Below are 17,449 nucleotides of genomic sequence, written 5' to 3' on the forward strand. Positions count from 1 at the left end.
AGAATGTTTTCTTCTGTGTTTAAACCTTTTCTTGAGTTCTTATAATAGTGGTCTTATACAATATTTGTCCTTCTGTGACTGACTAAATTCACTCAGCCTAAGTTCCAGTTTCCTCCATGTTATGTTTCATAGCTTCATCGTTGTTCTTTATTGTTGCATAGTATTCCATTGTGTGGATATACCATAATTTGTTTATCCATTCATCCGTTGATGGGCACCTAGGTTGTTTCCATCTTTTTGCTATTGTCAACAGTGCTGCAATGAACATGGGTGTGCATATATATATTCGTGTGACGGCTCTTATTTCTGTACGATATATTCCAAGGAGCAGGATAGCTGGATCATATGGTACATTTATTTCTAGCTTTTTAAGGAAGCGCCAAATCAATTTCCAAAGTGGCTGTACCATTTTACATGCCCACCAACGGTGTATAAGTGTTCCAGTCTCTCCACAACCTCTCCAGCATTTATTATTTTGTGTTTTCTGGATTAACGCTAGCCTTGTTGGGGTGAGATGATATCTCATTATAGTTTTGACCTGCATTTCTCTAATGGCTGAGCATGCTTATACCTAATATATGGTAAAAGTGACAGTTCAAGTCAGTGGGGAAAAATGGATTATTCAATAAATGGGCCATTGGGAAATATTAACTTGTATTCTTTCTTTAAAGTAAGGGATGGTTCAAAGATTCAAGCATAAAAAATGAAACCATAAAAGCACTATGAAAAACCATGGTAGGATACCATTCTAAATATCACACAAAACCCACAAACCATGAAAGAAATGACTGATACCTAAAAAGGAAAATTTTCTGCTTGGAAGAAAACATCATAAAGTCAGAACAGAAATAATAATTTAGGGAAATATATTTCTGAATTGTACCCCAAGCAAAAAGCTAATTTCACCAAAATATAAAGGGCTTAAAAAACCAATAAGTAACCCAAGAGAAATGAAAACTTACGTCCACACAAAATTTTGTACACAAATGTCCAAAACAGAATTATTCATAATAGCCCCAAAGTAGAAACAACCCAATGTCCATCAAATGATGAATGAATAAATAAAATGTATATCCATATGCAAAGGGTTGAATAGTACCCTCCAGGACCTGTGAACGTGACCTTATTTGGAAATAACATATTTCCATATGTAATCAAGTTAAGATGAGGTCATACTGGAGTAAGGTGAACCCTACCTCCAATGACAGGGGAAGGATATTTGGAAACACAGAGACACAGGGAAAATGCTATGTGAAGACACAGAGAGATGTACAGGGAAGATGACAGAGGCAGAGACTGCAGTGATGCAGCTACAAGCCAAGGAACACCAAGGGCTGCTGGCAACCACCAGAAGCTAGAAAGAGGGAAGGAAAGATTCCTCTGTGGAGCCTTCAGAGGGAACATGGCCCTGCCAACACCTTGATTTCAGACTTCTAGCCTCCAGAATTTTGAGAGAATAAACTTCTGTTGTTCTAAGCCACCAGTTTGTGATAATTTGTTATGGCAGCCCTAGAAAACTAATACACCATCCAATGGGATACTGTTTCTCCAAAAAAAATAAATAAATAAAAGGAATGAAGTACTTACGTATACATGCTACAATATGGGTGAACCATAAAACACTATTAATATGTCCAGTCATAACAGACCATATATTGTGTTATTCCATTTATATGAAATGCCCAGAATTAGTGATTGCCTAGGGCTAGGAGGATTTGGGAAAAAATGGGGAGTGACCGCTAACGGGTACTGTCATGGATTGAACTGTGTCCCCCAAAAATATCTGTCAACTTGGCTAAGTCATGATTACTAGTATTGTATGATTGTGTACCATTCTGTAATCTGATGTGATTCCCTTATGTGTTGTAAACTCTATCACTATGATGTAATAAGATGGATTAGCAGCAGTTATATTGATGAGGTCTGCAAAATTAGGTAGTGTCTTAAGCCAGTCTCTTTTGAGATATAAAAGAGAGAAGCGAGCAGAGAGACACGGGGAACCTCATCCCGCCATGAAAGCAGTGTTGGGAGCAGAGCACATTCTTTGGTCCTGAGGTTCCTGTGCAGAGAAGCTCCCAGACCAAGGGAAGATTGATGACACAGACATTCCTCCAGAGCTGACAGAGAAAGCATTGCCTTGGAGCTGATGCCCTGAATTTGGACTTGTAGCTACTGGACTGTGAAAGAATAAACTTCTCTTTGTTAAAGCCATCCACTTGTGGTATTTCTGTTACAGCAGCACAAGATGGCTAAAACAAGTACTAAGTCTCTTTTTAGGGTGAGGAAAATGTTTTAAAATTGATTGTAGTGATTGTTGCACAATTCTGTGACTATACTAAAACCATTTAAAAGGGCAAATTATATGGTATGTGAACTATCTCTCAATAAAAACAAAACAAAACAAAACAAAAACTCAGTAAGTAGAGGAGAGAGGATTTGTTTCTACCCATGAAAGATTAACTACTGTAAGAACAGCCTTTACACTGTAAACAACCAGAAAACTAGGCAAATTATATAAAGCCATTGTTTTCAGATATTGATCAATACACAGCGCAAGACTATGATTTGAGAGAAAAGGGAAACAAATGAAGTGAGCACTACGATTGCCCCAACTTTCTGCTGGAGGAGGTTCCCAGGCTGTAGCACAGGCAGAGGAACCCAGAGTCTAGCAGTCTCACTGAGTTAAGGAGAGAGAGACCGGAGTTCCCAGAAGCCATAGCAGCTATAATTTGCAGGCCGAAGCACTGGAAAGAGGAGTCTGCACAGAAAATGAGCTCCAGATATCCCTAGAGGGGTCCCTGCAAATAGCTGGCTGAGTACAAATATGTGCATGCATGGGGTGAAATTCAACCAGGCTGGGAAAATAACCATCAGAAAATATTAGACAATACAGCTCCAAAAATTCATATAAGTCTGGGAATAGTTTGATTTCCCACCAGGCAACAGTAGAAATGGCATTGAGTAGAGTCTTCAGAAGGTTATCCCCTTAGTTGTAAGGCTAAATTAGCTCTAAACTATGGTTATCCTGGACCTATCCTAACAAACCTAAAAGCAAGGCTCAAAAAAAGATTAAACTGACAAGTAACTTAACTGCACATCAGAACAAAGTCCAATGCAATTTAAAGGAATATCACAAAATTCAAAACCCAGTTAAAAAATTACCAAGCAAAGAAGCAGGAAAATATAATCCATAGCCAGTAGAAAAATTAAACATATACACAAAGACAACAGAGATGATAAAATTAGTAGATAAGGACCTTAAAACAGTTATTAAAAATTATATAAACATACTCAAGGAAAACAGGAACATGATGAGCTAAGAAACAGAAGTTTTAAAAATAAGACCCAAACAGAACTTAAATTCCTAAAAAGTCCAGAGTTACTGGACCAAATGAGACTAGAGGACTCCCTGAGACTAAAATTAAACTGAAATTGTCCCTTGAGGTTACCTTTTAGGTAAATAACAGGTTGGCTCACAAAGAATATCACCCATGAGTAATGAACTCCTTTGAAAAATCATCTATATGAGGCCAAATGGTCAAAAATTATTCTAACACAAAGATGAGACAGTAAGGGAGCAGGGCAACTAGAGTACTGGGAATGATACAACAAGAATGAAATGAATGAGAATGATGACACATTGTGAAAAATTAACCAAATTACTGAATAATTTGTGTAGAAACTGTTAAACGGGAGCCTAATGTGCTGTGTAAGCTTTCACCTTAAACCCAATAAAATATTATTAAAAAATAATAATAAGACCCAAATGAGACTTTAAGATATGAAACATACAGTATCTTAAATTATAAACCATCCCACTGGTGAGGTTACCAGATTAGACATTGCAGAGGAAAAAGATCATTAGTCATAGCAACAGAAACGATCCAAAATGAAGCACAGAGAGCAAAAACACTGCAAACAAGCAAACAGAAACACCCTGAGCATCAGTGACCTTAAATGACTATCTCACATATGTAAGATTGGAATTCCAGAAAGAGAGAATGGGGGGTGGGGAGAAGGACAAAAATAAAATGTCTAGAAATAATGCTGAACATCTTGCAAATTTGATGAAAACTATATACTCACAGATCCAAGAAAATCAATGAACCCCAAGCAGAAAAAATATAAAGAAAATCATACTGAGTCACATCATTTTCAAATTACTCGAAACTAGTGACAAAAAGAAAATCTTAAAAACAGCCCAAAGAAAAGCCATATTACATACAGAGAATCACAGAGAAAAAATTACAACAGACTTTTCTTCAAAAACTGTGCAAGCCAGAAGACAATGGAGTAATATATTTAAAGTACTGAAAGAAAGAAAAAATAAGCTGTCAAACTAAAATTCTATATCCCATGAAAATTTTTTTTTAAATAAAGGCTTTTTTCAAAGAAAAAAGGTAAGAAAATTCATTGCCAACAGATCTGCACTACAAAAATACATGAAAAAAAGCTCTTCAGGCAGAAGAAAAATTTTATCACCTCAAAAACTATACTATACTACTGTATTATATTTCTTCTTCATATTCATATTGTATATTACATACTGGAACATTATGCAAAAATAATAGAAATATACTGTGAGTTTTATAACACATATAGACGTAAATGTATGACAACAATAGCACAGAGGAGGGAAGAGGAGAAAATGGAAGCATACTTCTGCAAGGTTCTTAAGCTATCCTTAAGTGGTGTAATATTATTTGAAGGTAGAATAACCACTAAAAAATAAAAATAAAAAAACCAACAAAAAGGTATAGTTTAAAAAAAAAAGTAAGTAAAATACCAACAATCTAATAGAAAAATTAGACAAAGGCTTTGAATAGGTAGTTCACAGAAAAGGAAATATAGATGGCCAATAAACCTATGTAAAGTTGATCAACCTTTCTGATAAGAGAAATGCAAATTAAATACAATGTTCAAATTATTTTTCACTTATCAGATTGGCAAAGATAAAAAAGTTGAGGAATATATTGCATTAGTAAGAATGCAGAAAATCAGGTACTCACATATATTGCAAGTAGGAATGTAAACTGGCACTGTCTTCAGGGAGGGCAATTTTACTTTATCCGTTAAAATTCAAATGCATACACTTTTTGACACAGTAATGTGTTCAAATACAAAACAATGTGCTCAGATACAAAAACAGTTACTGTGTCATCATACTATCAAAAGATTAGAAACCTTCAGGTCCTAATAGTCAACTTATTAAATAAATTATTCTACTTTAATATATTTGAACATCATGCAAATGTGAAAAAAATTAGATAGCTCTCTCTGTATATAATATGAAATGTGCTAATATTGAGAGGTAATATAATACAGTAGTATAGTATCCTTTTGGAGTCAAACTGCTTGGGTTTCAATCCAGCCTCTGACATGTACTTGCTAAGTGATCTTCAGCAAGTTACTTAACCTCCTTCTGCCTCAATTTCTTCTACTGTAAACTTGTGATAATACTCATAGGATTTATGTGTAGATTAAAAGAGTTAAGTCATGCCAAGCATTGAAAACAATACCAAGCACATAATTAGTATTCAGTAATTGTTAGCTACAATAAAAGGAAAATTTCTACAACATATTTCTAATGGAAAAAGCAAAGTCCAGAACAGTATAGTATGTTACCATTTGTACGAAAAATAAAGTAAATATACGTCTACAAAAGTAAAGACTCTCTGGAAGCGTAACAGTGATTCCTTCTGGAAGAGATCTGGGTAACTGCAGGACACAGAAAAAGGAGAAATGTACTCTCCTCTTCATATTTTTATGTAAATTTTTAATTTTGTACCATGCATTTGTATTAACTATTCAAATAAAAATTAAAATTAATTTTAAATCAGTAATTAGTAATAAACACTTGGAAATTAAGAAAATGTGCATTTCAAACACAATTATAACGCCAGGTAAAAAATAAACCAATCAAACTAATTTGGTTTTTTGATAAACTTTGCTTCTTTGCAGAATCACCAAAGTAACAGTTGCCCTTGTCTTTGTCATTTCTTATCTACTTTCGTAACTCTTACTTTTTGCCTTCCCCTGTTCATCTTTTCGTGGCCTCACGGATATCATCCTTTATCATCTACAGTATATTTTGATAGACTATCTTATGCGTGCTTTTCTTTTCCAAAGCTCTTATTATATTTATTGAGTTTTTTATTTATGATAGGAAGACAGTGGAAAAGGAAGGGGAGACCAAATCATCATTTGATTTCAGGCCAACAAATGAATAAATGCTTGACACACAAATATTTGTGAACACTGCATATGTATACACACACATTTTATCTTTTCAAGGACATATAAAATCTGTTCTCATATTTTAAGAACACAATCATATGCATTTCAAAATGGTATATACTGTTGGAAAAATCCTTTAAAAATCAAAGTGTGATTTGAAAAGTTTTCCATGTAAGCTCCTGAGTCAGACTGTCTGCCACTTAGCTGTGTTACCGAGTAAGCTTTTTAACCTTCCTGTCACTCAGTTCCTCATCTGTGAACTAGTATTAATAAAAGAACCAAACACTGGGGCATAATACGAATACACTGAGAGAGGCAATAAGTGCACAAGATTTTAAACAATGCTTGAGCCATAGGAAGTGCTTAATAAATTTTAATAATAATAATTGCAATTATTATTATTATAAAAAGCAGTGAAAGCAGGTAGGCTAGTTGGGAATGTTTGGCTAGAAAGTGTATGGTGTGACTAATTATTTTTTAATGAAATTAATCTAAAACCATCTTAACCAATTATTAAATCAAGGATATCATCAGAAAAGATTATATGCCATATTATTTAACAATAAAGAATTTTTATTTCCAGAAGGACATGCAAATATATATACAAAATGAGTGCTTTATTTTTTTATTTTAGATTTCTTCAAAGAATTATTTTCTTAATATCTGATGCTCTTTATTTTTTAATATTTTTCCTAATTCGGGCTACAAAAAAATTCAACTAATAGAATGAGAGTAATAATTAGTATCCTGGCCAATGGATATCAAAGTTATTTAATCCCTGGAGAAATTCCATAACATTTTCTATGTTATATCACCATAAAAATATTTTTGAAAATTCTTCCAGTATCAAATAACTGCTTGGAGGTATACTGTTCCAACCTCCCTTTTTTGTATTGAAATATTCCTTAAAAAGCTTCAAAGACTGGAACTGCAAAAGAGCTGACTCAGCAATCTTGAAGAAATATAAAATATAGTCTAATGATAAAGAGTTAATTTTCTGGAAGTAGTTGAAGAAAGTACATTTCTTCCTCAAAATTCTTTGAGGAAATTATTCCAGTAAAATGCAACGTTTCTCACTTAGCTAATGGATCAGAATCTCTGGGTGTAAGGTGCAGAAATCTGTACTTTATACAAGCCCCCAGGCAATTTTTCATACACGGTCATTTTAGAACCACTGGGGAATAATGAAACAGAAAGGGTTAGTTTAAAAAACCCACTCTGTGTAAGAGGTGAAACTTGAGTAAATTTCAAGAAGGGTAAGAACATCAAGTGGTAGGGAGGAGTGAAGTAGTTACTCAAACCCAAAGGGATGGTATGTGAGATAACTCAGTTTCAAGAGAGACATGTTTCAGCATCCTAGGCATACAGACATAACCATGCCTGGCCAGAGTAAGCAGCAGGACACAACAGATGAACAGGACTGTCAACAAAAACGGCTGTTAATTAGAACACCTACTTTCATTCTTGTATTTCTTACCCCAGTTTCTAAAAAAAAATTTTTTTCATTACCCACTCTGGAAACATAAGCCTCCCTTTTAAAGTAGTAGAATACTAGCAGAGAAGAGAACCAAAACAACGTTAAGTAAAGGCAGGTACTTTTGTTTTCAATTCATAAGAAATATAAAAAAAAAAGTAAAAAGGTAAAAAGTCATTTTGGCTTATGTACTAGATTATTATAACCAAACATTTATAAAGATAGAACTTTCATATAAGGGAGATTTTCTTTCAAGACAGCTAACCAAAATAAACAATTATCCAAATTTAGAAATTTTTATGGAGTTAAAGAATGTAAAATAAGAAATTTAAACTAATTTTTCCAGGATTAATTCTAATGTAATTGGTCAGTTTCCACATGTGTAAAATGACAGTTTGAGACGAGATGGTTTCTAAAGTCCTGTCCAGTTCAAATTCTAAAATTGTATGATATACAAATTCCTCAAGCTTTGAATTAAATAGACAAAGTTGTTAAAAAAAAAAAAAAAACTCTAAGCTTATTCTGATCATTCAAAATGTTAGATTTGATAGTTGCATCCTGTAAACAATTCAGCTATAGTTCCTGTTTAGTATGTGCTATGAACAAATGAAGGACAAAAATAACTATTTTCTCTTACTTTCATTGCCAATATTAATAGCATATAACATAGCTTCATACAGAGAACAAATTATAAAGGCCCTATAGTTATAGTACCCTGAAAGTCTTATGAAAATAAGAGACACATAATTAGCCAACCAGCTAATTATTATGCCAAACACAACTCAATGATGATTAATCTTAACTTCTGAAATATTTAAATTTAACTGAAAACATTGAGATATTTACCTATCATGACAAACAAGCAGCACTACTTTATAATCTGAATAGCACAGTACTTTCTTTTGGTTAAATTGGAAAAACATTTCCATGGTACTCTTCCACAGTAATTCTGCCATTCTTACTATGTGCATTACGTATTTTTCATGTTATAGTAAGAAGGATGCACTACACAGAAGTATCCATGGGGACAAGATTTTATCTATACTGAAATTAAATCTGGGATAAGGAAGCTTTATCATAATGGAGTCTTACAGAGAACGCGTATTTCTCAATGTGAGATGATACAAAAATAGAGGAAGTTTGCTTCCTTAGAAAGATTCTCCATAATAATGAACTTTATTTTTAAGTTAAGGGATGGACAAATCTCCTTACTATTTAAAGGACAGATAAAGCAAGCACAACAGTCTAAGAATAAATTTTGCTTCTATATGAAAGAGAAGTAGTCTTAAAACCTAAGTAACTTTTATGGGGCATGGGAAACAAAACTAGGAGACAAAAAGAAGTAATCACAATATAAAACATTTACCATTAAAAACTCATACCCGTCAGGCTGACTTTGCCGTCATACTTGCCATTTTTACCGACTAGTCTGACCAAGAACCCTATCTTTAAGAATAACTTTAAACTCATCCATATTTATGTTAATGCAACAACACTATAGTAGCACAACTGATACTACAGATCAGTGATCTGGAAGACAAAACTTTCAGCAAATTGGAGCCCTGGTGGCACAGTGGTGAAGAGCTAGGCTGCTAACCAAGAGGTCAGCAGTTTGAATCCACCAACTGCTATCTTGGGCTGTTCTACTCTGTCCTAGGGTCGCTAAGAGCAACGGGGTGTTGTTGTTGTTGTTTTTTATCAGCAAATTAGCAACCACACCCTTAAAAGGAGGAGGTAGAGTATTGACTCAGGCTGATTGTGATCCATTAACTTCCATAAACGGCGGCTTTCTTTTAAAAGTCATTACTTCATTGCCTGGAACTAGCAAGTTCGTTTTGGAATATAACAGGTTTTGTAAACATTGTCTCACAATAAAGCTAACGACATTACCTAAGTCTGATACAGAATCAATGCTGCGGAAAGCACCATATATTAAAGTGAAACTGTGTCTTAGTTATCTAACGATTGTTGTTAGGTGCAGTGGAGTCGGTTCCAACTCATAGCGACCCTATGTACAACAGAACCAAACACTGCCTGACCCTGCGCCATCCCACAATCTAACGATTAACTAGGGAAAATTCACTTCCCCTGTGCATCACAGGAGTTAAACCAATTTAAAAATTCAACCAACGCTCAATGATAACGTATTACTTCACAAAAAACGTTTCCTTTGGATTCTACGAAAGGCACTGCTATTAAAACACAGTTTAACGGCTAAGTCTGCAGGTTTCCACTGATCACTTAATATTTAAAAACCTAGAAAGGGCCTGTTGGCGTGTACTGTGAAAACCTATGGAAAGAGGTTTGGGCCCGGAACGTCCAATTAAGAGTAACTGTAGACAGCAAGGGGAAACTTCGAGTTTCTGTTAACCCACCACTGACTCCGTTATCTCTAACTCCCCGCAGGACTAACGGGGCGAGGAGAGGGGACCTTACCTGCCAGCGGCCATAGGTGAGAAGGACCATGGAAATGGGGATGGCGGTGCCGGACATGGCATGGGTAGAGGGCATGCTGTACTCGGAGTTGTAGAAGACCTCCAACTTGACCACCGGCGGCGAGGCAGGCCGCGGCCAACGGATGATGTCCTTGGTGCACTGGCCCAGGTACATGACCAGCACCCAGATGACCACGAGTCTCCGGCCCACCAGGGGGTCCAGGTTCCAGATCCAGAAGGGGAAGAAAGTGACGTAAAAGAGTTCGTTGCCCAGCTCCGTGCCGAAGGTGAACAGGTAGTACAGTGGCCAGTTGCTCACTTGGGCCAGCTGGCCCTCCTCGCCGGTCAGGGAGTTGCGACGCAGAGCACCCGCGCGCCGCGACGGAGCGGGGCCCAGCTCGGCCGCCAACCCGTTCCGCACGCCGTTGGGGGCGCCGCCGCCGCCGCCCAGCTTGGCTGGGCACTGATTGAGGTCGCTCCCGGGCGGCTGGGGGCCCCCGGGTGGCCCTGGCTGTCGCCCTCGCCGCCGGGAGCCTCCGGTTAGTCGTGCCTCCGCCTCTTCGTCATCCTCCCTCCGGTCAGCAGAGGCTGCGGCGGAACCGCTTGGCAGCGCTTCCACCCCGCACAGCTGCTGGAAACGGGCCACCTTCTGTGGCTCCTGCAAACGGCTCGCCAGCCGAGCCAGGCGCTGCCTCAGCGACATGATAACGGGACTCGCGCGGCCGGCTGACTGGTGGACCGCAGCGGGAGGGCGGGACAGCACCCGGCGCGGCCCCGAACTGTCCCCACGCGCCGGGGCGGCAACAGAAGCACCGGCGCCTGACGCGGCCAGCTCAGCTCGGCTCCGCCGAGTGACGGCGCCACAGGCCGCTACAGCCGCTGCGCGCCCCTCCTCCGCTGTGCGCCCGCGCCCCGCGCGCCCCTCCTTCCTCACACGCCCGCGCCTCGCCACCGCCCGCGGCCTCTACGCGCCGGCGCGCACTGCGCCCCGCCCCGCCCCCGCGCTCCTCTCCCGGAGGGAGCCAGACTGAAAGGGGGTGCGCGTTCGACCGTCGCCGTGAGGTGCCCTGTAATACTCACCTGGCGTCACCGCGCTCGGTTGGTCGGTGTTCTACCCAGGCGTTGCGTGTCCCCCCTCCCCACTCTCTCCCTGCAGGCTGGTGTTGCTGGTTTCTCTCTGCTGGACGTTGACTTGGAGGGGCCAAGATCTGGTGCCAGCTTTGACAGTGCGGCCAAACACCGGACATCCGCTGGCACAGAATCAAATGGTGAATGATGAATGGAGGCCAAGTAACCATGTGCCCTGAATCGTTCGACTCAAGTAATTACAAGTAATTACAGACCTCGGTCGCTAAGAGTTCGGAATCTACTCCACGGCAGTGGGTTTTGGTTTTCTGACGGTTGGTGTCTGGAAAACCACGTGCCAGATGATTCGTTGTGGCAAGATTAGACAAATCCCAGGACAGGGCTAGGGTATATGATCGGTTAAACTAACAGCTGTAGGCTACGAAAGTAAACCCAGTCACCTACATGTTCAAAATACTGTGTCACTGATCAAATATTTTGGCATAAATTAAGGGATTAGAAAGTTATGATTGACTTACCTTGAATTTCCTTTTTAATAAATGCTAATAGCTAGAGGCCTTGCACAGAAGAAATGTAGTTGGTAGGTGAATGCACTATATAAAGTTTTGAATTTGATAAGGCTAGTTTAGAGACTTCTGTATCTAATCTGACTCCTAGATAGAGCCCCTAGATAGGAGAGTTCTCTGAACTCTTTAACTCTAGGAAGTTATTTCTGGTAAGGTGAACATCTATAATGAAAGACTAAACTACTTCCAAGAAACAGGCTGGAAAATTTCCCTTCCCTTAAGTCATTAAAAACATTTTTATTTCCCAAGGAGGTTACTCTTCCCCTTCCATTCCACTTGCTAAGCAGGGCCATGGAAAGATGAATAAGTCATCACATCCCTGCTCTGAAGGAGTTCACAGTATAAAGGGGAAACACGAATAGATAGGTCCACCTCTAGAATACAGAACAGATGCTAAATGCTAGAATAGAGATTTGAACAATGTGCCCTGGAAATGAGGAGAAGCAACTTTTGACTAGGGGCAGCAAGAAGGGTGTTAAGATGTGATCCTGCTGATCTGGATCTTGTTGTTAGTTGCCTTGTGGTCGGCCCCGACTCATGATGACCTCATGAGTAACAGAACTAGGCTGTGCCTGGTTCTGTGCCATCTCCATTATTTTTGATATGTTTGAGTTCATTGTTGAGGCTATTGTGTCAAGCTGGATCTTAAAGAGCAACATTTGATTAGGTACAGAAGTCCACCTTAGGAAGAGAGAAAATGAACAAAGACGGGATGGGAATGAGCAAAGATGTATTTGGTAAACAATTAATAGTCCATAGAATACAGAGTAGGAAGGGTAATTTGTTGGAAAGGGAGTCACTATGAGTCACAAATAGACTCAACAGGACCTAACAACAAGGAAGGATACAACTAGATTGTAAAAACCTTGAATGCCATGCTAGGCATTTTATTTATTCAGGTACTTTAAATTGTGAATAAGTGATTGGCAGTGCTTTTCCATGAAATCTCACATTTGATTGCAAGCTTTCTGACTGTATTTTGTTGTACTTCTAAAGAAAACATCTTTTTAGGGAATGCTGAACTTTCTACTTAAATCTTTAGATCTCCTTTAACTAGTTGATTCCCTAACTTTTCCTACATGGAAATTTCAAGGATCTGAAAATTTGTATATATTACAAGTGAAACAGATGTAGCTGTTTCAAGATTATTTTTTTTTTTCTTACTCTGCCTTTTTTTTTTTAAATTGTGCTTTAGATGAAGGTTTATAGAGCAAATTAGTTTCTCATTAAACAATTAATACACATATTGTTTTGTGACATTGGTTGCCAACCCTGTGACGTGTCAGCCCTCTCCGCTTCTCAACCCTGGGTTCCCCATTTCCATTCGTCCAGCTTTCCTGTCTCCTTCTGCCTTCTTGTCCTTGCCCCTGAGTTGGTGTGCCTATTTAGTCTCATATACTTGGTTGAGCTATGTGTATTATTGTTTGTTTTATGGGCCTGTCTAATCTTTGGCTGAAGTGTAAACCTCAGGAGTGACTTCAGTACTAAGTTAAAAGAGTGTCCAGAGGCCATACTCCTGGGGTTTCTCCAGTCTCTGTCAGGCCAGTAAGTCTGGTCTTTTTTTGTGAGTTAGAATTTCATTCTACATTTTTCTCCAGCTCTGTCTGGGACCCTCTGTTGTGATCCCTGTCAGATCAGTCAGTGCTGGTAGCCACCATCTAGTTGTACTACACTCAGTCTGGTAGAGGCTGTGGTAGCTGTGGTCCATTAGTCCTTTGGACTAACCTTTCCCCGTGTCTTTGACTTTCTTCATTCTCCCTTGTTCCAGACAGGGTGGGACCAGTGGAGTATCTTAGATGGCCGCTCGCAGCCTTTTAAGACCCCAGACGCTACTCACCAAAGTAGGATGTAGAACATTTTCTTTATAAACTATATTAGCTAGGCATTTTATTTTGTAGGTATTTCTGACACAGCTCTGTTTTGGAAACCCTGGTGGTGTACTGGTTAAGTGCTACGGCTGCTAACCAAAAGGTCAGCAGTTCAAATCCATCAGGTACTCCTTGGAAACTCTGTGGCAAAGTTCTACTCTGTCCTATAGGGTTGCTATGAGTCAGAATCAACTCAACGGCAATGGGTTTGGTGTTTGGTTTTGGGGAGTCATGGAAGGTTTTTCAGCTAGGGAGTGACGCCATTGGAACTGTGCTTTAGAAGGATAACTGGGAAGGAAGTCAGAAATGAATTGCCAGAGGTTAGAGACCAAAGGTCAGGTAAATAATTAGAAGACTGCATTAATCCAGGTGAGAGAATGAGGGCCTGAACTAGGACTAAGGCTCTGCAAGTTGGAAGAAAGGAGATGGATTTGATCAAGATTATGGAACTAGAAAAAAGTTAAAGTATTTCACATGAATTTATAGGTTTGCAAGCAAATACTAGTCTATCCTTGATTGGAACACGTTGTGTCTAGTACTGAGACATTTCCAGTCTAGTGAGGGAGACAATATGTGAGAAGAAGGTGCAAGTGTGTGAAGAGAAGATGAAAAGCCAGGCATACTAAATAGTTCTAGGAAATAAGGCACAGAGTAGTCACCACGTGGAGTAAGCAGAGAGCTGGCATTGGGTTAGCTATGAATGATTCCATGAAATAGGTGATTAACTGGCTTTTGAAAATGAGGAGCAACTTTGTAGAGAGAAAGTGGGAACAGCCTCCAAAAGGGAGTTTATACATGCTTTTCTGTCAGAATAATTTGTTTACAAAGGAATTATTCAGATCCAGCTAAGGAATTTCCCATTCTATATACTATTTAGTCCAAAGATAGCAGTTTCAAAAGACAGCAGAGAAAGAGGAAAGTACGTAAAACAAAATATATCCCAAGGCTAAATTATGATTCCTTTGGAACTAGCGTATTTTGTTAGAATGCAGTATTCTCTTTAAAGTTAATGGCGACAAAGACAATGGGGATCTGGCCTGCACTAAAGAAGAAAAATTATGTAAGTTGACAAAACTCGAAGGGGCTGACACTGTCTTGCTGGTGCAATAAATCATTGTTAATGTTAAGGACAAATTCTTAGCTATAAATTAAAGAACTATGGTGAAAATAATAGTGGTTCTGGTGCTTTCTATTTACATTCATTCTGAATTTTTCATGATAGAATATCTTAAAAGAAATTTAAAATGCTTGCCACAGAATATATTGGAATGCTTTGATTCAGATATCAACATTCTATGACAAGCATTTTTATAACAAAGCATAAACATTTTTTTTAAAAAAAAAATATTGCTGCCAAGTAAGGCTATGACTATTTGGGTGTAATTCAATATGTTGCCTGCAAAACCAAATAAGGACATCTGGCAACAGATACTAGAACTGTGTTTTAATCCTTGTTCCATAATTAACAAGTGAAGTAAATTTTTTCATATCCTTCTACATACTTTGGTTTAACTTTACAGTGCAGTGGATCACTTATATATGGCCTTTGCTACCATGGTCTTGTAACTTCCACCCAAGTGATTGGGTGGGACTATGCAAATAAGGTAATTGTAGTCCACAAAGGGGATTGGATAGCTTGCTAATAATGCAAATAAAGTGCATGGCACCCATGTGGGGGTGGGACCATGCGAATAAGGTGTATGGAACCCTAACAAGAGGATTGGTCAGTTTTGCCATTCTGCTAGGCTTAATGAGCCAACCCAGAGGTAGAAAGGGGGGAACCCACCACCCCCAAGAAGAAGAGCTGGGAGCAGAGTGTGTCCTTTGACCCAGGGTCGCTACACCAAGAACCTCCTAGAGAGAGAGAGCTGTAACGCCGGAGACAGTGAGAAGCAGCGGCAGAGAAATGGTGGCAGCAGAGGCAGCAGAACCAGAAGACCTGCAGGAGATAGCGCCTTGGGCTTCCCTGTCCATGGAAAAAGAAAACTGAGCGCCTTCGGGCAGGATGCTTGCTGAAAGAGTAGAGTGCTTCTGGGCACTTACTGGCAGAGCTAAAAGCTTTGTAACACTTGCCCGAGCAGGGCAGAGGCTGGGCTGAGTGGCTGAGGGACAGAGAAAGGCCTGCCTGCAGGCACAGCTGAGAAGAGGCTGTCCTGATCTAAGAACTGTATTCTGAGTCATTTCCTGATCCTGAATTTTAACCTGCTACTTGGAAACCCTGGTGGTGTAGTGGTTAAGAGCTACAGCTGCTAACCAAAAGTTCGGCAGTTCGAATCCATCAGGCACTCCTTGGAAACCGTATGGGGCAGCTCTACCCTGTCCTATAGGGTCACTATGAGTCGGAATCAATTCAGTGGCAACAGGTTTGGTTTTTTTTTACTTCCCTAATAAACCCCATAACTGTGAGTATTGTCTGTGAGTTCTGTATGGCCACTGCAATGAATTATCAAACCCAGCAGAGAAGTAGAGAGTGCTGTGGGAAGGACCGTTGGTGTAAAAATTGATAAAAAAGTTGGCCAGAGGAGGTATGTCTTGCCTCCATCTCATAAGAATCAGCCTTGGGCAGTTGATGCTTGATCTTTTTTTTTTCTCCCCCCTGAGTTTATTCTCAGGTGGATTTTTTTTTTTTAATTGTGCTTTAGGTGAAAGTTTATAGCTCAGGTTGATGCTTGATCTTGATTCACCTCCCCCTTGTGAAGTTAGAGGCGGTCAGATGATGCCTCTGCCATGCCATTTTTACAGTTAATGTCAGAAGTCGGTATCATTGCAATGGCTCCAGACTCATGGAAGCATGGAACTTTGTAAGAAAAAGAACAGAGGGGTGTGGGAAGAGAAAATTTTGATTCTTAGATCCTTACTTTGGTTATTGTTACCTGTAATGGCTGAAAGGAAAGTAAGAAATGCAGCTGAGGAGAGAAAAACCGCATCTGGAGTGGCTGGGGAAACGGGTAGGCCAGTTAAACAGGATGATTAATAGGGGCCAGGTCTTCTGGTTCCACCCAGCTAGAGGCCTAAGGCCATATGCATATGAAAGGGAAGATAGTTAAGGTGTGAGGAAGAGAAGAAAAGCTGGCATGTTTAAAAAGGGTTTATATGTTTATCTGAATGTATTATGGATATTGAATGTTTCTCCTACCTAGTGTTGTAGAACAATCCTAAATGTATGATAGAAAAGAATATTGGGTATTACAGATTACAGAGAGCCTGTAACTTTGCCTTCAGCCTATACTTGATTGGATATCATAAAAGGGGAACTAGGATTTGCCCAAGGGAAATACAGGTTGTTGGTTTGAATGAGGTAGCCCTGTGTAGGGGGATTAGGTTGAAAACCTGAGCCCCACCCAGAATCCTTGAGTCAGGAAATTTACATTTGAGAAGACGTGTAAAACCACCTGAAAATGCTCTTGCATTTGAAGGAAGGACCTGCAGAAAGAAAAAAAAAAGGTGACTGTTTTGCTTTTTGAATTTCCAGCAAGCAGTTTGTCATTGGATGCATCCAGGTGGGAAAACTCAGCATGCAATAGCATTCTGTCTTAAAAAACAATGCATATACCTTAATTAAAAAATACTTTATTGCTAAAAAATGCTAACCATCATCTGAGCCTTCAACAGGTTGTAATCTTTTTGCTGACGGAGAGTCTTGCCTCAGTGTTGATGGCTGCTGACTAATTAGGGTGGTGGCTGCTGAAGGTTGGGGTGGCTGTGGCAATTTCTTAAAATAAGACAACAATGAAGTTTGCCGCATCAATTGACTCTTCCTTTCATGAAAGATTTCTCTGTAGC

General features: G+C 39.2%; 1 protein-coding gene across 2 annotated transcripts in view; it reads right to left on the minus strand.

Moving 5' to 3' along the window:
• Positions 1-11,041, minus strand: part of SGPP1 (sphingosine-1-phosphate phosphatase 1) — a 43,800-nt gene extending 32,759 nt beyond the window's left edge. For both annotated transcript variants that reach the window (XM_023726269.1, XM_004370940.3), the window contains exon 1: positions 10,148-11,041. In XM_023726269.1, the coding sequence (XP_023582037.1) occupies positions 10,148-10,849 (702 nt within the window). In that variant the 5' untranslated portion in view covers positions 10,850-11,041. The remainder of the gene's footprint in view (positions 1-10,147) is intronic.
• Between the last annotated feature and the right edge of the window lie 6,408 nt (positions 11,042-17,449).

Source organism: Trichechus manatus, unplaced genomic scaffold (genome assembly GCF_000243295.1).
Source record: "Trichechus manatus latirostris isolate Lorelei unplaced genomic scaffold, TriManLat1.0 scaffold00010, whole genome shotgun sequence".
In the NCBI taxonomy this organism is placed as follows: Eukaryota; Metazoa; Chordata; class Mammalia; order Sirenia; family Trichechidae; genus Trichechus; species Trichechus manatus.